General features: G+C 39.1%; 1 protein-coding gene across 3 annotated transcripts in view; it reads left to right on the top strand.

Annotated features, from left to right (window-relative positions):
• Positions 1-18,417, top strand: part of DNM3 (dynamin 3) — a 572,001-nt gene extending 553,584 nt beyond the window's left edge. For 2 of the 3 annotated variants that reach the window (XM_061185709.1, XM_061185710.1), the window contains one exon: positions 15,568-15,730. In XM_061185709.1, the coding sequence (XP_061041692.1) occupies positions 15,568-15,604 (37 nt within the window). In that variant the 3' untranslated portion in view covers positions 15,605-15,730. Of the gene's footprint in view, positions 1-15,567; positions 15,731-18,390 lie in introns of those variants that run through there. The other variant, XM_061185713.1, reaches the window with a different exon arrangement.
• The last annotated feature ends 3,146 nt before the right edge of the window (positions 18,418-21,563 follow it).

Here is a 21,563-nt window from a genome sequence, read left to right as displayed (position 1 = left end):
CAGTTATATCTTAAAGCTTCACCTATATCTAATAAGTAGAACTTACGGTATAAATGAAGCCTACTGCATATCCTTCTTTTATGCAAATAACTATCCTCTTAGGCAGATAGCATTCCCCTAGAAGTATCAATCTTTGAATATTTTTTTGAGGGTGTTCCTTTTTTTTTTTTTTAAATTTGGGTCCACCTAGCTAACTAGGTTGGATTTCAATCATACCCTCTCCAAAGATGAGAGTTTGGAATGCATGGTTAGATGTGCTTGGTTTCCATACCTACTGCCATTTTCATGAGCAAATACAAGCTTCCCTAAACAAGTAGTTATTCTTCTGGTGATGACTAACAAGAAAACTACCATAGCATAATATCTTTGTCTTTATAAAATAAACCTAAAACTGACCCATGCTTGAGTCTAATTTCCAAAGGTATCAAAGTATTTCTACAACCATTTCTTCATCTTTCTTAAAATCTTTTTCCAGCACTTTCTCTTTTTGCTTTTACTTTATCTGGCAAGTGAAATGAATTGCTAATGAAGCAAGGACAAAATCATTTATTATATCTTAGAACAGTTTTCAAAGCACAATCCCAGGACCAGCAGCATCAGTATAATCTGGGAACTTGCTAGAAATATCTCACCCCTTTAAAAATTCTGTGTGGGACCTAGAAACCGGTGTTTTTAACAAGTCCTCTGGGGAATTCTGAGGCACTGTCCAGTTTGAGGACCATAGCCTTAGAACATGCCAACATAACTGCCCAATAGAAAGAATCCTGGCCTGGGAGTCATGATATCTTGTTTTAAGCACAGGAAAGGACAGAGCCTGAGCTACATAGACCCAGTCTGGCTCACATACTTGCCAGATAGATAAATCCCACTTCCCATCTTGAAGAGGAATAAGGGCAGGGGCAGAAAGACCAAGCCATTTCAGTAATCAGTGTTATGCTGATTACCAGGAAGCAGGGAGCTAGAGGAAAGGTAGCTTCCATCCTCACCCCCATGCTGATGCACCCCTGTTCAGATTGTCTCCCATCATGAATACCTAGAACCAGTTAACCCAAAGAAGAGCAGATGAAAATTTAGTTCTTCCATTCTTAGAAGAGAATCGAACAAGACAATAAGACAGCTGACGCATTCTTCTCTCATCAGTGTAGACAGTTTCTCCCCCACCGTGCCTCCCACCGCAAGTGACCGTTTGACTTTCTTACAAAATTTGTCGTTGTCCAAAATACTGCAAACGGTCCATCCCTGCAGCTACAAATGCAACTTCAAGTATTACATGTTTCCCTTTGATTTGGAAGCAGAAACACAGCTTTTCTATCGTAACCATAAACCGCCCACACACAACACAGTGTTTCAATAAACACTAAGTGATGCAAGATGCTCCATTGCAATATAATGGGTAACTTAATGAAGCCCATCACTGCACAAAGTAACAGAGGAAAATTTGGTACAAAACAAATAACTCTGCTTGGCCCAAAACAAACTGTCTTATGAGGTGAATGTCTTTGGAAACTCTTTGAATGGTTAGGAACTAGACCAATGAAATGAACCTTAACAGTAAACCTTAAATGTTTTTCTGGTGTTGAAGTTGGCAAACATCTTAGCATTACTTATTAAGAAAATTCACACTGAACAACTTAATGCTTCTCTTGAATTGCTTTCTATAGAGATTATTGGAGGGTTATTGTTTTAGAAATAAGATGATGCTCATTTCTTCCAGTAGGGTTGACAGACTCTTTTTTTTATATAAGTAAAATTATTTTATATATAAATAGTGAAGAAGTTAGTAATCATAAGCTTTCATAATCTATGACACTGACACATTAAAAAAAAAAAAAAAAAAACACCAAAACACTGTAATCTTTACTTAAACATTCTAAGACCAAGACAGTGAAGCACTGGAACACACTTTTTAGGGTTGTTTTTTTTCCCTGCAATAATGGCCAATTATGCTATTGTAATTACCTAACCAAGCTATTGTAATTACCATCAGTCAAGGGTTGACAGACTCTAGGATTTTTAATTACTCAGTACATATATGGGTTACTTTAACCTGAAACCAAGCATATTTTAAAGATGTTACAATTATTTTAAGAGAACATGATGGAAATTTTATCTTTCTTTCTTTTTTTTATCATTAATTCACCACACAGGTGTGCAGTGCCTAGTCAATGCCTTAGGGACTCCGTTAAAGTGCTCATAATGGGGGGCTTCCCTGGTGGCCCAGTGGTTGGGAGTCCGCCTGCCAACGCAGGGGACGGGTTCTGGCCCTGGTCCGGGAAGATCCCACATGCCACGGAGCAACTGCGCCCGTGCGCCAGAACTGCTGAGCCTGCGCTCTGGGGACCGCGAGCCACAGCTGCTGGGCCTGTGTGCCACGGCTGCTGAGGCCCGCGCGCCTGGAGCCTGAGCTCCGCAGCAGGGCGGGGGACCGCCGCGGTGAGAGGCCCGCGCACCGCAGCGGGGAGTGGCCCCTGCTCGCCGAAGCTAGGGAGAGACCGCGCGCAGCAACGAGGACCCAACGCAGCCAAAAATAAATAAAACAATAAAAAAATAAATTTATTAAAAAAAAAAAAAGTGCTCATAATGGATAGGTTCTCCTGATTTATTTATTTGAAAAAAAAATATTATGAGCCAAAGGCGACGCTGAGTTCTGGGATACAGTGGTAAACAAGACAAACAAAAGACCTGGCACATAGCAGAAAGTTATATTTTTCTGGTCTCCTGCCTTGCCTTCTATGTGCAGTTGCCCATTACCGTGGACCTTGTTGTGTCCCATCAGCATGGTCCAAAGATTGGGGTGGAGATTAATGAGAAGTTTCTGTTCCATCAGAGTATTTCAGTCTTTCTATTCTCTGTCTCCATCATTGAACTCCTCCATTCCACCTCATCACTTAATTTTTAGTTTCTTTAACCCCATTATAGACCTTCATTCTCTTATGACTTTCACATTTTATGTGCCACAGTTAAAATCATATTTGCCCCTGCTTTGACCACATTATTGTATTTTCAAGCTCTGAGAATATATTCTCAGAGTCTGACTTACAAAATTTTGCCTCAATTTTTCCACTTAAATAGGGTGCCATAGTAAAACCACTTGCATACTTCTCTTATCCCATTCATCTTCCACTATGAATAGGTTTTGAGTTTTTAAAAATCATGCAACATAATACAGTCCACATAGTACATGCTCAATAAATAATACATGCAATGCATAACTGGAAAGCATGTTATAGATCACCTAGTCTGAGTCTCCTGTGTCATAGATGAGAAAACAGGCTTAGAGAAGTTTAGTGATTAATGATTATACATACTGGCAATTGGAGCTGGAATCCACATCTTTTGACTTCTGTGTAAACTTGCTGCCTCAAATATAAACCTCTGACAAATGCCTCAAAAGATTGTATTTCTGGCCTCATTGGACCCGCTCACCTTGACCTGGTCTGTACTCTAACCTGGCTAAACATCCTTGTATAGGTACTTTTCAGTCATTCATTTGTTTGTCTACTATTTAATAAATATTTATTCACTGCTTTCTAATCACATTATACAATGATGAATATATGTAATAAATACAGAATATGTGGTCTCTGCACTCAAGAAATTTGCAATCTATTGGAGGACACAGGCAATAATCTAGTAAATAAATACATAATGGCAAGCAGAGTTAAGTGCTATGAAATACATAAAACTATGAAGCCATGAGGAGTGGTGGTTGGAAACTATAGGATGGTCAGGAAGTGCTGAGGAATGACATTTAAGCCAAGAACAAAAGGATCAGAAGAGAACTCAGTTTGCATTCCTTTCTCTCTTGGCTACAACCCTTGGTCAAAGCTATCACATATGCATGAAACAATTTCCAACCCACCATGCCACACTGTGCTCTGCCCCTCACTGCGTTTGTCGTTTAAGATCCACTTTTTTCAAATAAAATCCCCTAATTAAGTCCATCCCATTATTAAGCCTCTGGTAGAGTTTCCCTTTTTCAAGTTCAAATTCTGGCCAACTCTCTTGCCCCTCCTGTAACTGCTTAAATGCTAAGAATATATTTCTATAGGTTATGTGACTAACTGTCAAACTCCCTGAGGAAGAGCCTGTGATTTACTATTTATTCCAAACATCTGCTGAACAACTGAGCAGTCAAATACCCTGTAGGTAGAGTTTACAAGAGTCTAAATCCTACATGCCATTGTAGCTTTTTTTTTTTTTTGCAAGAGCAATGATTTACTAAAAGAACAAAAAAACCCTCTTAATATAATGTAAAGATCAATGGTTATCACAAGCATTCATAAGTTGTTTCTTACTTCTAGGAGTAACTTTCATTTATTCATTTTGTCAGACATTCAGTGGCTGAATGACAAGCCCTGAGCTAGACACCACAAGAAAATGAAGATGAGTAAGACACAGCCCATTTCTAATCGGTCGCAATAGGCATATAAACCTAATTCTAGAAATATGTTGAGATTCTACAGAAGCATCAAGATAGGGAAAGGTAGGTCAGAGAAGACTTCACCAAGGTGAGTCTTGCGGGAGGAATAGCAGGTTCCAGCAGATAAACAAAAGAACATTGAGAACATAATTGAAGGCAACACCCTGCTAAACACTCTATGAAACAACTCAAGTGGACATGACCTCTGGCCTCTGGAAACTTCACATCAAAGGAGAAAATGATGTAGGTTCAAATCCAGGACATAAGTTAAACAAATATGGCCATTTCAAATGAAAATGAGCAGTATGCTAGTGAAAGCGCAGGTGTTTTTGCATGGTCATAAGTGAAAAGGAAATTATAGGAGGATTTTTCTCAGTAGGAAATTGCCGAAACATTTCAGGTGGTCATGGTAGCAGGTAGCCTTTCTGCAGGAAAAGGACTGACTTGTTTACTCAAATTAAAGAGCTAGTAGGGATTGGTTTAGTTTCATAACTGTGCCTATAAAGTATCTCTAATTACACTTTCAAAAACTGAGCGCCTGCTTAGTGATGAGACTTAGTATAAGAGGTTAAACTGGAATGCACCTTCCCAAGGAAACCTTTCCTCTAAAGCCTCCTGGACATTTTTCAAGTATAGGAGGCAAAAGAAACTCTACTAAGATCTATGAGTTTGTGCTTAAGTGGTCAGTATTTGTACCATTAATCAACAATATCTCTTTTGCTTTGATCTTTCCTTGACCATCTAATTTTATCTTATAGCTCTGTAATTTTTTAACATTTCATAACCATTTTCTTTAACTTTTCTAACTTCACTCCTTCATCCTGAGAAAAAATATTTGATTTGATCAATTTAATGTGTCCAATACAGAAGAAAATTTCATGACATGACTGTAATTCCAGAAGGGTTCTTTCTGAAAAAAATCAATGGGAGAGTTTTATCAAGAAGAAAGGTTTCAATTTGCAGAATTTGTTGAATTTTGTTGGCTATAAACATTACTCTCCGAGATATGACATATAAAGTCAAGTACACACCCAAAAAAGCTTATTAATACATTTAGGAAATAAATGTATGGGTTCAGGGAATAAAGAGTATTAGTTGGTAAAGCTGAGATTCTCAGATATAGTAATATTTCGTTATCTGAAATTTATTCAGCAACCTCAGCTATTAGAAACACCATTACCAACCAGAAAGTGAGCAATACTGTTGCTAAGAATAAAACTTTTAGGACCCAAAATAGGAACCAGAGCTCATGCAGTTTACTCAGGCGCTCACCCTGGGCCTGTTTACACTTATTGTGGAGAACTCTAAAAGCCTTAATTTTTCTGACTTTCTACTGCCTAGCAAATTAGAAGTAAAATACAGAATAAATTGGAGAAAGCTACTGCTAAAGACAATGAGAAGTGATAATTAACATGCAGACAGGGAGAAAAAATAGGAAGAATGTTACTTAAAGGGAAATAAAAATTCAAACCCCATCAGTCTCTGAGGCCTAAATACCTTATTAGTTCCTGGAGTGGGCATAACATAGTACGCTTCATACTCTGTTGACTGAGAAATATGCCGTGTATTTCAGATGGCTTTTAAATGACTTAATATTTTTATTAGTATTGGGAGGGACGACTTCAGTTTTTAGCAAGATTTGTATATGAAAAAATACCTCATTTTTAAAAAAAAAAATGCTAGGTGAATGAAAGGTGACAGTATTAAATTATTACAAATGGCAGCCACTCCTGCTGACCTGTCTGTGCATGAGCATGTGCGTGACGGCTCTTTCTCAGTGTCTTTGGGATAACCTTCTGCTAGATATTCTACTTGTGTCTTTACCTGTCTCTTTCTCTCTTTCTAGCCGGAGACCACCCCCATCACCAACTCGTCCCACTATAATCCGTCCACTAGAATCCTCCCTGTTAGACTAAACGAAGTGTCTGGCATGGCAATTAATTACTAATGAATCATGCGAAAGCAAAATATTTGATAACCGTTGCAGTAAATCATGAGTAGTCGCATGTGTGGACATCAGTAGGCAAGTAACCAGTTTTACTAATGCATTCATCACTCACCTTCATTGCTCATGATATGTCAAACTTTTGGGGTTTGACTCTTGAAAACTGCTGACTCTTTGAGGCTTTATATGTTGTATCAACCAAAGTAGATTGTATAGCAGCCCGCTACTTTGTGGACCATTGGCCTACCCTGGCATATATTTGGAATTGCTTTGACAACTTACCCAGGTTACCTACCAGATAACCCATTCAATATAATTCTTAAGAGATAAGAGATGGTGGGCTGAGACCTAAATGATACATATTTATTTTCCCACATTCTGTTTTGACTGACGGAAATTATGTTGTCTATTATACATGTTTCCGCCTACTCCGTGATTACCTATTTAGATCCTCTCTCCTTCCTCTTTATTTCATAAAACTGCTAAGAAGTGATTTTTTAAAAATTAGGATTCCTTAAAAATAAAACTTTTCCAGAAGCATGAGGTAGTTTGCAAAGGAAAAGTTAATGCATTGCTTGCTCTAGAGGGCTTCTCATGGCAATGTGTTTTGCTTCAAGGTAGAAGCATATTCAACAGTGAATTAAAGCTTGTTTTTTGGTAGTCAGTCAGTAAATTGGGCTAGTTTCAGAGTTCAAGGAAGAAGCAAAATATCACATCTCTAGAAGTGTCTGCACAAATGTAATTTCTTTATTCACGTATATACTTACCTCCTCACAAGTTACAGTGAAGGCTGACGGGGAAAATATTTAATTTTTTATATTGATCTAATTTTAAGCATGGCTAATTATACTTTGACACTAATTCCAGTTGATTTAGTTAGTTAGTTAGTGCAAAAATGTCTCCCTTTCCATGCTAATATGTAATTTCCTAATGTAAAAATTTAGCCTAACTTTAAAACAGTTTAATGTAACTTTTTAATCTGTTCTAGGCTTTCTTAATAAATCCTGAGCCTTACTATGGGATAGCCATATTTAAAGAATGGGACCTGGAATTTGAAAGAAAAGATGCCCTAGTTTGAGAGCAGAGCTCACACTCCTACAGTCGGACAACTTCAGAGCCTCTCTCTTTCCAGGTCATTCCAGAAAATAGTACTAAGACATCGAAATTTAAAGTAAATTGGCAAATTCTAACATTTCTAAAATTTATAAGAGAAGCTTAGCCTGGGGGTTAATAGTTCAGTCTTGAGGCTGACTTTTGGACTACCTAGAACTAGATCATTAGCATGTAGGAAACAGCCAGAAGCCAACCGGAATTTTGTCTGCTAACTGTTCCCAGACAGCAGACCAAGTATTCACTGAATAGTTGTGTCCCATGACACCATTTCATATTCTACAGAAGTAAATCAGGTTTAACCAACTGAAATGCCTCCCTTTGAAAGCAGCAAACATGATTTGTATGTTAACTTTAATTTCCTGTGTAGTTTATACCCAAAGCAGACGCCCATAAAGTATGAAGTAAAACTTTTAACCATTATTAAAAAGAGAACTTGCCAAGTTGAATGGCATTGTTTTGAACTTATTCTAAAGGGTTAAAACTAGTCCACTTAGGCAAAAATCAGAGAATACAAGATTTACAAAAAGGGCATTTCAACTTTCAAATTGCAAGTGATTGTATAAAGAACGCCACCCTAAATCACCACCCTAAATCTTCTCATATCTTCTTTTTTCTCATGGAAAAAAATTAACTCTTTGTGAACGGAACAGATGTGCAAGATACATACTGTATTTTTAAAATGGTGTTGCAGCTAAGTGGAAATAAGTAAACATCCATAGTAAAATGAATAGTCTAAAGTGATATCTTTTCACAAAATTCCCTCTTTTTTAGGATCCCCTTTGCTCCTTCTTTTGAATTCTCTAAAATAGGCATCTAACAGATTATATACTTCAGGGTTTGGCTTTGTGCTGTATGTGGTTTTGCGTTTTGCTGTATTTCAAAAATTTCCTTTGGTTAAAGGAAAATGTTGTGGATAACCACTGATGTGTTCTTAGATCAGCACAAACCATGTCAAAGAAAACTGGGGATTTTTTTCCCAAGTTTCTTTGCACCGATTTTATGCATCATAAACAATGGCGTTTGTCACCTTTGGCTTTTGCTCTCAGATTATCACCCCACAGTTTCACTGTCCCAGTTATCTCTTCTTGTGTGTACATTTTTGTTTTATTTTACTTCTAAGTTATTTCTAACAGAACCCAGCCTCCCCTGGAATTTCAGCAGTCATGTTGGAGAATATTTTCAGTTTACTACAGTACTGTGTCATATGATTAGTATTAATCCCATTTCCCAAAGGGTTTGTATCCTGCTAAAAGGAGATGTCAATGTAAATGAAGTCAGAAGCTCTAGGATGTGCGGAGTGTGAAGTACAGCGTTCATATCAGGCCTTAAGATGGGAATGTCGCTAATGAGCTTTCTAAGTATTTCCCACACACTTCAGATCTTTTGTGTAACTTCATCCTGATTGCTCTGATGTTGTCTACACAACAGATGTAGCTCCATCATGTCTAGTATAATAAAACATACAGTGTTTTTAGGATTTGGAAAAGTAAACTGTATATGTTTATTTGATGGGTAAATCTATTTTATTGTCACATGCTAAATCTTGCATGCTTATTGACTAAACTGGAATAGCCATTTACTCAATTGTGGACAGATGATTGAAATAGTATTGATTTAGAACAGATATATTGCATTTCCAGAAATCATCTACCAAGATTACTCCTCTGAATATTGCTTTTAGCTGTGTTTTGTAACATAGAAGAGCAGTAGGGTCTGTTTAGTTAGCAAATTGCTTACTTGTTCAGATACAAACTCACTCTATTCCAAAACATTATAGTAAAACCAAGTTCCTGTGATATAACTATAAGCCTTCTGACCTTAGAATTAAAGAGTAGTCATATAGATTCATTTTATGACTTTTTAGAATAGACTGTAGCCATAATTCTCAAATATGAAATGGGACCTAATACCAGTATGTGATAAATGTTGATGTTTTCTGTGTACACACATATTTTCTAAGCATGTGTCCCTATGTATACAGTATATACATAGTAAATTTGTGTAAGTACATGTATTTTGTGCCCCTTTGGGTAAGTAGCTTTAAAAATCACTTGTTAAAATGCCATGAGCATGAGTGTGATTGTGTGTGTATTGTATATATATGTATATGTTTGGGTGTAAATATTTATACATGTGTGTATGTGTGGGTATGAATATATTTTTTAAACTGTGCTAATACAAGAGTTAGCTTTATTTGCCATAATATGTGATAAAAGTGGTTCATTTCTCATAACATACATGAGGTGTACAAAATTTTCTCCAGATTACATTCATTCTGAGAGGCACAAGGCTCAGAACTTCCATGACAACATGGTAGAATAACATCTACAGGCATTTGCATCTAAATTCACAGCATTGCTATCGAAGAAGAAATTATCTTTGCCAATACAGCTAGCTCATAGTAAGTGTAAGATCTGGAAACCTACCTTTAAGATCTCTGATTAGAATTATAAATTATTCTTAGATTGCTGAGGTGAATCTTAAAAAGCTAAGTTTGTCTGCATAGTCATTTTTTTTTTCTCTACGGTAACTGTCAAAAAATTAAAATAGAGGGATACAGCAGTATAATACAAGTAGTGGATTTTCTGAGTCAGTTTGCTTAAAATGCAGGGAAGATGTTATGTAACACCTCAGAGGTAGGTCATCCATCCACTTTTTCAGGTAAACATTTTTCATTTGTCAAACAATGTAATTATTTGAAATGGGCAGGAATCTCCTTAACATTAAGAATAAAGCTTAAATAGTAGGTCTCTAAACTATGGAACTCGATGAAAGAAGATAATATTTGAGACTCAAGCCATGAGTTTTATATCATTTCACTAAGAGGACTGCAAGCTGTGAGCTCAGAGTTTAATGTGAATGAAGCTAGATGGTTTCTAAGAAACAGTTATTCGTTCACTAGATCCCTCATTCCTTTCTTAAAAGCTCAAATGTGTCTTCTAGAACCTTCAGTCATCCTGTCTAGTTGGTATGTTTAACATTATGTGGTGCTCTGTATGGTGAAATTTTAAGAGTATTTTGAAGCATATGTAGTATATGCATTGCTATTTGTATATATGTGTAAGAATGTATGTATGTATGAGAGCAAGAGAGAGGAAACTCAAGGAAGAGTCTCCTGTTTGTCTTAAGACCTGTTCATACTGGTATATTGGTGAGACTTTTCACCTCTCTGGTCTGGGGTTTCACACATGGCTCAGCTCAAGGCTTCATTCCTTTTTAATTTTTACCCTCAAATTCCTTAATGTAATGTTTTTTAAATTACGATAAAATTACTCTGTCTAATCTCTTGCATTGTATGTTGCCAATTTGCTAAAAATGATTCCTTCCAATCAGAAATTCCACCATTACTTGATTTGTGTTTAATTTCACATGTACAGCCTTTGTTTTGCTTGCCTGTATGTTTCTTTTCTCTCCCTTTTCTGAATCAAACTCCTCTTTTGCTTTTTTATATTAAGAAGCAGTGTACAGAAGCAAAATCTTGCCTTCTCTGTTGATTCTTTAATTAATTGGAGCCAGAGTACTTTCCACTGTCTTCTTGGCACTTTCAGGCTTTCTTAATGCTGATATATGGATGGACTCTATGAATGGAATTTTTGAAGCAAGTTCCTAAAGCCTGTATCATTCTTGAAGGTCATGTGTACCTATTGTGAAAATGTGAAGCTGTATTTCTGAACCTGAAATAAATAACATTTGAAGGACTCCCCCCTTCCTCATTCTTGTATATATTTGAGTCATGTCTATGCTTATCAGTAAGATCTGAGACTTGTAAATATTTATAACTCTTTCGATCATGTTGGTCCAGAATTACCAATGTGGAGAATGATAGCATTTGGCATTACTGTCATTAATTTGGGGAAGGATGAGATTTTTAAAGGGAGCAAATTGGACAAATCAAAGGCAGGAGAGTGGGAAACATTTTATTCCTGATTTGAAGTCATTGTTGTACTAAGTTAAAGAAGAACACAAACCTTAGGCAGCTGGAGGGTACAAAGTGACACTTGCCAAGAAGCACCGTGACATTTTGCTATTGAAAAGGAAGTGATCCCGAAAAGCTAGGAAACAGAAGGATGAAGAATACTCTGCCCAAATGGTAGGTCTACAGAAGGCATTTCTGACAGAAAGTAATTAAGTTCCTGACTCAAAAGTTGGCCTCCATTGTTTATTCATTGGGCATTGAGGGGAGAAGTTACCCCTTTCAGTTTCCCCAATATTAAGAGAACAGAAGAGTGTTCAGTCTTACACATGTCCTTATCCTGAGTTTCCAGAGAATAGAGAAAGATTCCTTGTTACAAGAGTTTTGATGATAGGTCCCTTATCAACATACTTAGACTCAGATTGTGCCGTCTAAAAGCAGGAGACAAGAAGGGAGTGGGAGGGGAGAAATGTTGGTTTACTTTCCCTTTGTGTTCAGGGTATGCTCTTTGTGAAAAGATGAATTGGAAAGACTGTTGGGTTAATTCACACTTTCTGTTGTGATTTCTTTCTCATGTCTATACATCTTCCATGAGTGGAGCCATCTATGCCTTCAAAGGAAGCTTTTTAATGGAAGAAACAGTCAGGATGCGAATCATGCTGTGCACTGTGCTGTGAGTGTGTGTCTTACTGCATGATTCTGTATTCAGAATAGTTCCTGGTAGAAATTACCAAAACCAAAGGACCTTATTGTAACTATCTGGCAAATTTCCATTTGTATTTTAAAAATAGTTCTGACATCAATGTAAGTATCTGCTCAATTAGTTTTCAAGATTCTTGTTTTTCAGCTGGAACCTTTAAATTTCATACTGAGAAGTACTAATTTCACCACACACCTGGCATTGCCACTTTTAAGACCATTTCTTGGTGTTCTTTCACACTGAGGCAGACTGATACTTAGAGTACATGCAAGAGATGTTGGCTAAAACTACAACCTTAATTTGAAGTTTCCCGGAGTCCATTCCATGAGATTTTAATAAGTTTTACACACACATACACCAAGGATTTCTTGATTGACTATGCTTGGGAAATGATGACTAAAAATTAGATGTTTCTTTACTGGAAGACTCTATAGAAGCTTTAATATCAGATGGCAGGGCTAGTGCCTCCATGTTTCTCAGATTTATTTGACCATCAATGCTTTGTTCATAGAGCATCTCACAGGACTAGCGTTCTGAGGTACATGCCTTAGGAAACACTGCTTTAGTGGCTTTAGGCCAGAGGGGAAAGGCATTGAGTGAGATTGTCCCAGTACAGACTGTCACTAACACAAAGTTGGGTGATAAAATCAAATGTCATGGCAACTGGAGCTCCCAGCTTAGGACCATCCTCCTGGAGCTCTGATGCTTGGGGAGATCCAAGGAGGTAGGTCACATAGGAACAGGGGGCGTGAAAGCAGATAGAGACAGACATGCAATGAGTCCTAGGGGGGCATTGTGGAGGACTCAGATCATTTTCAATATTACCTTTTCTCTCTCACTCGCCAAAAAAAAAGCTCCTTTAAATTAATTACATTACCCCCATAGTATTCTTGTAAAGGGAGGGATCTAGGTTGACTTAAAAGTGAAGATCAGCAGAAAAGCATTGAGAAGAACGCTTATTCTTACTGCCTTTCTTGTCTCACTTTCCCAAGCCTTCAGGCTCACCAACTGCTCCGGGATATTAAGTTATCTAAGTGATGGGCAAAGAAAACAAGCAGGGAATGTTTTGTGAGATTGTAACAGAAAAGAAAAAAGTTATAAGGAAGGCCTTCCCAGGGCTCTTGCCAGAGGAATGTCACCCTAGGAACAGCTTGCAGCACTGAGGTAGATCCAAGAGAATGTGGGTAATTCATCATTCTTCTTAATAATGGAGACTTTTATATATGAATTATGCCCATGTTCCACACACAGCTTTTCCTACCACCTTACCTTCCTGTTTCAGCCAAACGATTCTCCGAAGTTATTTTTCAGAAAGCTTAAGGAGGTATAACCTGAAATTATAATCTTGAGTAGGTAGAATTTGCTTGTATGGTGAATGCTAGTTTGATGAGCTTTAATATGTGTTAGCAACTCAGTATCCCAACTCAGTGTTCCAAACTGAATACTTCAAGTTTTGTGTTAGAAGTGGCAATGGTATAAGGTAACTTTGTAGCCCTTCCTATAAAAAGCCCCAATATTTTCAGCGCGTGACCTTCAAGCACTTCAGCACTGTGTTAAGTAATATGGAAAATTCTGGAAAAGAAATAGTAAAAACCCAAACTGCCAAGATCCATAATAGAAGTAACTCTGAGCCAGTGTACGGTGTCATCACCAGCAATGCTTTTTTGGCAACGAGAGGAAAGTTAGATACAGGATGAGTGAAGAGGGAAAGAAAAGAGCTAAGGGGATAGATGTCATTCTAGCTGTCCATGAAATATATTCCAAGACATAAAGTTTCTGATCCTGTTTCTAGACTAGAACACCAAACTAGCTCAAACAGAAAAGTGCTTTGGCATATGCTGACAAAATGTCCCTTTAGCACTGTGGACTTGCTGTTCAGTTTAATGGCTCACCTCCCCACCCTGCTGAGGTAATTAAAGTGTTCTAAAGCCCCTTCAGAACTCAAATATAGTTTCTGTTTGCTGGGCAGGTGATAAATCTCATTGAGCCTGACAGGAATTTAATTACACTTTCTTCATGAAATCACCAGGGATAACCATTACCTGGATCTCTAAAGCTAAAGGCTTGCAGACCCCCCCGCAGTTGAAAGGTTGCAGACCAATAACAGGTTCTTCATCATTTAAATGGATAGGAGGCCTCCTTAAGTTCAGCCAGCTTAAATTGGACCAAAGAAAAATTGGTCTTGGACTTTGGGGAAGGTAAGGTCGTTTTTTACTGCTGCTCAGAAATAGCCCAGTCAGTATGGCTCCATTAACATCTCATAGAAGATGAAACAGAAGTTTGCTTTTGTTTTTGCTTTTGTTTTTTTGTAGACTTCATTGCTCCACTCACTGAAGTGTTACAGAAGTAAGATGGAAGTGAGTATGTTGTTGAACACCTGGCTGAGTAGCCAAAAAGAAGTCCCGCAGGGAGTAGGGTACTGAACTAACCTGCCATTCTATGGCTTGCTGTAATGTTGAGCTCATTACCAGTTGGGTTAGAAAGAGGAAATTAAATGTAGACTTCTGCTGGAAACCCGTGGGAAAGCTTCATTGGGCCTGCTGTTTTCCTGCTTACAGAGCTGTCCATTGCCATGTAGCGTTTACTGTATCTTCCCTAGCAGCCCATCATCCAGAGAGGCTGATGTCAAAACGAAGCAAAACTCTGGATCCTTCTTTCACCACCAGTGGGCCTGACAAGATGCAGGCCAGGCTAGGGATATGGAGAGCCAGCAAACCAAATTTCACCTGGACCTGGTTCAGAATAAATAAGAACTTCAGTTGCACCTAACTCTAAGACAGAGGGAAACCTTACCCAAAGTCTTTGGGGTCACCATGAACAGACATAGCCTCATAGTTTGCCTGGGTCTGGAAAGGCTATCACATCAGGATTTCACCTGAAGGAAATTCTTATTTACAAATCCTTTTCTCCAAGATCGACCCCAGATATTTTCTGCATTGTGATTACATTGCTCATTTGATCCCTTGCCGCCTTCTACTTTCCCTCATCTTAAAGAAATCTCACCTGTCATATTTCTATATCAACTCCCTCTCCCCCTATGGAGATTTCACAACATTTACTGAAATCTTTGGAAATAACCGAATGTCACAAAATCAGGGTTGGGAAACAAATACTCAAGTTATAAAGGTATGCGGCTCTTGTACTGTTCCCAGTTCTCCTGAATATGATTGCATGGATTTATCATTCCATGGTACAAAATAACAAGGTTTTGGCGTGGGCTCAAATGGCTCATACCTAGCACATGGCTGGAAGCAAGGAAACATCCTAGGAGCTGCTCACTATGCCATGTGATATTCTCTCATTTCCCCTGCATGTCTGCATGTTTTCTGTCTGATTTGAGTTTGATTTTTGTGGGATATTTATGCATGCTCTTATTTGGATTTATTTTCTAATTTAAACATTGTTTTCTTCCTCTGCATCTGTGTTTTTCTTTTTCTTTTGTTTTGTTTTGTTTTTTGTTTTGTTTTCACTAGGCGACCCCCTCCTGCAGTTCCCGGACGACCATCCTAACCCCCATCATTCATCTCCTTTTGTTTCCGACAATATGTCTATACTTGGTATTTAAAAGCCTTTCATTTGCACTATATGTCATATGTACATAAAAACTTTTATTTTTGATCCATGTCTATAATAAAAACAAAGTTTATTCTATATAAAAAATGAAATGTGTTGTTTCTTTTTCTAGAGAAGATCCGAGTTAAAATAGGAGTTTGTTTCAACTAAAATCACGTAAGGTGAAAAATACATAATTTGACCTTTTAAGGTGCTTAAATTGAAAATGATTGATTTTAAGTTCTTAAAGCATTGTGATTTGGGATGCTATTTGGTGGAGAAAAATTATCTTCAGTTGAAATGTCTGTCCAATAGCAGAGTGAAACAAGTAAAAATCCTGGGTGTCTAGAAAAGACACAGAGGACTGAATAATTTCAATCTGCCCCCAGGAATCCCATTAATAATTATTATTGCACCAAGACCTTTTTTCTATTTTCATTATTTTTCTAGGAGATAAAATATGTATGATTATGGGAGAAATTGTCAGTCTGAAACACATCAATCTCATACATTCTATTTGGCAAATTCAGGGGAAAAAACACATCATTTGAATAAAAGTACAAGACAAGGAAATGTTGCCACCTTGAGAAGATTCTTAATGATGTCAGTAAAGTACTGGAAGAATAGAATCTATATGAGTTTTGGGGAAAAGATAACTTTTTTTATACTTTAATCCTCAAATGGTAATTCCAACACTGAAATTCTAAGCTATTGTTAAAAACAAATCCCAAAGATTTATCCAAATAAAATGTTTATTATTAAGGTAATGTAGTCCATCCTGCCAAATATGAGATCTGAAGGCTCCCTAAAGGTTTGAGATTTAATTCAGAGTTTTCTTTTTGAAGATTTACTTGGTCTAAATTAAAATTTTAAAGGATCTCATCTTGGATGAGATCACTTCTGAATGTGCCTCACTTTAGCATATGAAGAAAAAAACTATAGGACAGGAAAGTAAAGTCCTGTTGATCAGGACTTGGTGGTCCACTCACTTCCTGGCTGACTTAGACAAGCCCTGGCAAAGAGAGGCGGCGGGGGGAGGCGGGGGGGGGGGGGGGGGGGCTTCCCTGGCGGCGCAGTGGTTGAGAATCTGCCTGCCGATGCAGGGGACGCGGGTTCGAGCCCTGGTCTGGGAAGATCCCACATGCCGCGGAGCAACTAGGCCCGTGAGCCACAACTACTGAGCCTGCGCGTCTGGAGCCTGTGCTCCACAAGGAGAGGCCGAGATAGTGAGAGGCCCGCGCACCGCAATGAAGAGTGGCCCCTGCTCGCCGCAACCAGATAAAGCCCTCGCACAGAAACGAAGACCCAACACAGCCAAAACTAACTAAATAAATAAATAATAATTAAAAATGAATATCTGCTTATTAAAAAAAAAAAATGGGGGACCCTCACTACCAATGCCCTTTCTCCGGGCTGTAAAAATCTTTTTTAAGGACTATTTTCTCCTCCCCCAAATTCAGAAGCAGTTTATTTCTCAGGTGAAAATTTTCATATGGCACGTTACGTTGGTGTGTACTTGCATCTCAAGTTCAGTGACTGCGAGTTAGAAGCGCTCGTGACTAAGGAAATTCAAAGGCGCCAAAGCTGAGGATCAACAGAAGCTCAAGTTCACCTGGAGGCGGCTGAATTGACGCAAAATATCACACAGCACGCAGTTTGTTGCCCTTCCCTTCACCTTCAGTCCAGGCGTTTAATTCCTTTTCATCAGTATTCTTATCGGGTAGCATTCTCATCTGATAGCATTGCTCATCCCAACAGACCCAGTTTTCCTGGATTACATCACACCACCTCCGCAAACACAGAGGTTGTCAACAGGAAGGTTTTCGCCAATTCATCTTTTTTAAGTGTTTGGTACTTTTCCACTTTGTCTTAAAGTTGAACTTATTTTTATGTGCAGTGTTACACCATTTAGATGTTTAAAACTTAGACTGACCTGATGACCATGAGAAAGTAAGGCTCGAGTCATAGCAGAATGAAATGATTCCCTGGCAATCTTACTCGGTCTCCTCAACAACTAGGTATGGCCCCTTCCTCACATTCGATAGGCGAGAAGAAAGGGGGCCTCCTCTTCGAATGGGAGGGGGAAGGAAGCAGCCTGGAGTAAAATTAAACTATGCTGAGGTTTGTTCATATTCACTGCTCATAGTGTATCTGTGTTTCATAACATCCCCTTCCTCAGCTCTCCCACCTCCACCCTCAATATTGGATAGAGAGCTGAAGAAGTATAGTTGAACTGTACTGACTCAGGATCTTCGGGAGAAACAAACCATTATATCTTTAGTAAACATAATATTTCTTAAGTATTCTCATCCCTTTATTTATGCATCAAACATTTCTTGAATTCATAAGAATGTCCTAGTTACTGGGAACACCAGATAAGAAACAGGATAAAAGTAGCTGACAAAATAGCTAAATAAGCAATTCCAATATAAGCTATAACAGGAGAAAATTTGGGTCCTTTTTTCCAGGGAGAACTGTTACCGACTTCCATGCTGACGCAGTTATTTGAGTCCTAGAACCAGATTATCTGCTTGACCCAAAGCCTGCTAACATTCCAGAATGTGATGATTTTGACCTCTGACAAAGAAGGGAACAATAGAACTTATTTCAGCCAATCAGAAACCAAACTTTTCATTTCTAATGGAATAGTATAAGACTGAATCACATAAGTGTTGGTTGAGAAAGACATAGTGCTATTGAAAATGAAGTAGTCTGTTAACTTTGCTTTGGCTTCTAACAAACAGGCTTTCGATTTAGAAGATACCCTGTAGCAGTCTCCCACTGGATGCAGTGAGGGGAATGAGAATCCCCCAGTCTCCAGCTAGAAACACCCAGGACACCTAGGAGATGGAGAAAAGAGAACTAAAGGTAGGAAAAAATAAATAAAACGTCCCATGCTTTCCTTGGGGAGTTCCACTGTTAAATAAATGTATGTAAGCCTTGGGAGCCACATATACACTGAAGGGTGTTTCAACAAACATCCTAGAAGTTGAAATCCAAGAGGAGATAAGGAAATAACCTCAGCTGTTCATGTACAAACATGGATACCTTCGGTGGGTTCAGACCCTGTACCCTTCAGTACTCTTTATCCCAGAGTTTGAAAAAGACTGTACTTGCCAACATCTGTTTTATAACTCAGCACTAAGTATGATTCTTTAAAAAAAAACTCAGAAAATGGATGTTGGAATCTTTAGTCCAGTTCCATGAGATTCACAGTCTTCACAGCTGTGAGTCCATCTTAAAGACATGAACCTCATCCACAGAAAGAAAAGATTGCTGAAAAAGAAAAAAAACTTCTATAGCCCTTTATAATACTACAGAGTCTATATCTGAATAAATCAAATGGAGCTTATGCTACCACATCACTGTATGTCCCCCATTTAAAGAGACATACCAGCTGCCTCCAATACCATAATATATACCTATTTTTGTTTGGTTTTTAATACTACAAGTTTCTATCGAATTGCAATACTGTCAACATTTAAGATCGGATGGCAGGTTGTTGGATGAGTCAAGACTATAAACTGCTACTCTCGAAGTGTTCTTAATCTAATCACATTTTACAATACTTTATATCAGGTTTTGATTCTCACTGCAGTTCACATCTTCAGTGATCCTCTTGAACACAAGCCATGAGCAGGCACAGAATAAAGAAAGCCTTAGCCTCTGGCCCCCAGGAGCCAAAGAGACTTAAGGATCCTCAAGACAGTAACGGAGAAGTCACTGAAGTGGGTCCTCCCTCTCAAAACAGCTGCTAACAGACTAACAGAGGATATTTTTGAAGCTCCATATAACACAGTGGAAAAACTAGCCTTTCAGATTCTTTTTTTATTATTATTTTTTATTATTATAATTATAATTATTATTATTAATTATTATTATTATTATTTTCTTCCCCCAGTCCTCCTCTCTGTGGCTGTATTTCAGTTAGAGCCAAGGAGATACTTACCTCTGCCTGCTGCTTTTTTCTCTTTTAAAGACAAAAATACTCTCAGCCTTATACACAATAGCTGCCTGGGGCCTAAAGATCTGTTTATTCTGCAATTTAGAAAGAGTGGGAGGCCCACGGTGTTCTCACCGACCAGAGTCCAAATGTTCCTTGGGCCCTGCACAAGGCCACGGGGCCGTCCTGGAGCGTGAGCCGTGTGCCAGCGGAGCTTGAGAAAGTAGAAGCAACTCCTCAAGCCAGCTCTCTCAGGGGCCCGAGGGGACAGTATCCCTCGACCTCAGCACTGGTAAAATCAATGTGCTCCAACGCCCCAGCAAAAGTATGGTCAAGAGAGTGGAGAGCTAGTCTGTTTAGGGCACAAGACCTCACTCAGGCTGATCCTGGGTGTCATTTGAAACCCAGGTGCCAATTGGCACTGGATGGTGACAGAAAAGGCCATTTGCCTTTCTAAGCCCCTTCCTCTGGCACTCTTAGCCCTGCGGCACCTGACGGGCGCGAGGAGGCACCAGTACCGTGGAGTTGCCAGGCCCCAGGTGCCGAGCAAATGTTGGGCTGTTGGGAAACAGACTACCTTATCTCTGGGGAGTCCTCCTGTTAATCACAGTAATATATCTGGGAAGAAAATGGTGTTTTGATTTGGCTGGTGATTGCCACTGTTCCCAAGGTAAGCAAGGCAACGTTAATTGCACCTGTGAGTTGTAAAAGAAGAACGGCACCAAAAGCAGTGGCATGGTCTAAGCTAGCTCACTCCTACAGAACTTCAGCTGTTTCTACTCTGCCTCTCGCCTGCAGCTGAGCTCGCCAGAGCCCTCTCAGTGGTCAGAGGAGCGTCCCTCCTCAGGCCTGATGGTTCCCAGGACCTTGGTCAAACCCTGGCTCTCACTTCAGCTCTGATCACTTTCCCCAGAATCCAACTTTCTAGAACACTACAAATGGCACTGCCCCACTGTTGGAAGTTTGCATGGTTCTTGGGAAATTAGTCATTAGCCCCACAAGGCTCTTGTCAATATGTCCATTACCCAGAGAATCAGCACATGAATTCCATTAGGGAACAATAAAAAACATGTTCATGATGACATGAGGATGCCTGCACACTAAGACCACACCTCCTCTGAGGTAAAAAGGAGGCCCCCAGAAATCTCCCCAGCCCTACCCACCAACACTCATATTCTCATCATCTGCCTTGAACCCGCCAGGACTTACACAGCTCTTTATCCCAGCCTAGGTCAGTCCGCCAAAAAGCCCTAGACTGCTGGGTCGCTGTCCTGTATGGAGATTGCAGTACATTATCTATTCCATGCTCTTCTCCCCCCTCTCCAACTTCTGAAACCTTTACCCTCTACCCTCTATAATTCACTGCCCATGATCAGTAAACTTCCCCTAAATCTTCAACCTGTCCTCTGGATGTGTCTGTCACCTTCTTTCTCTAACAGGACAGCTCTAAGCATACTGCTTTCCGGGCAGCCTTCTCCAAAGGGGGTGCTTGTCTCCCACAGCCCTTGTACTGCTGAGCCTCACGTGGGGTAGGTATCCTTGTTTTTCATTTTTGCTTTCAGACCATTCTTCCTTCCTCCTCCCTAAAACCTTCAGCTTTGAACCTCATGCACCAGATTATAGCACATACCCCTCATGGTTGCACTTATCTACCAATCTCCAGTTCATTCTCTCTTATTTCTTGATGGTTTTAGCTCCTGTTTCCCTGTCATTCTTTCCAGTACCACTCTTGTCTTAATTCTTGGGGATTTCTACCTAAGTGTAGGTATTCCTTCCAACACCGCCCCCCATCTCACTTCTCATTTCCTTGGACTTCGCTCCTCCAATGACATTGCCCTCCACCCTACTTCAGCTGCTCACTCCCAAAGTCATAACCTTGTCTTTATCTATTCTCTGACCTTTACTTCCTGTCTTGCAAACCCCTTGAACCTCCAATCCATTGACCTTTGCCCTGTCCCTCACCTCCCTGTCCTT

This window comes from Eubalaena glacialis, chromosome 3, assembly GCF_028564815.1.
Source record: "Eubalaena glacialis isolate mEubGla1 chromosome 3, mEubGla1.1.hap2.+ XY, whole genome shotgun sequence".
Lineage (NCBI taxonomy): Eukaryota > Metazoa > Chordata > Mammalia > Artiodactyla > Balaenidae > Eubalaena > Eubalaena glacialis.
The sequence above is the reverse complement of the archived record's forward strand: the minus strand, read 5'-3'. Positions and strand labels throughout refer to the sequence as shown.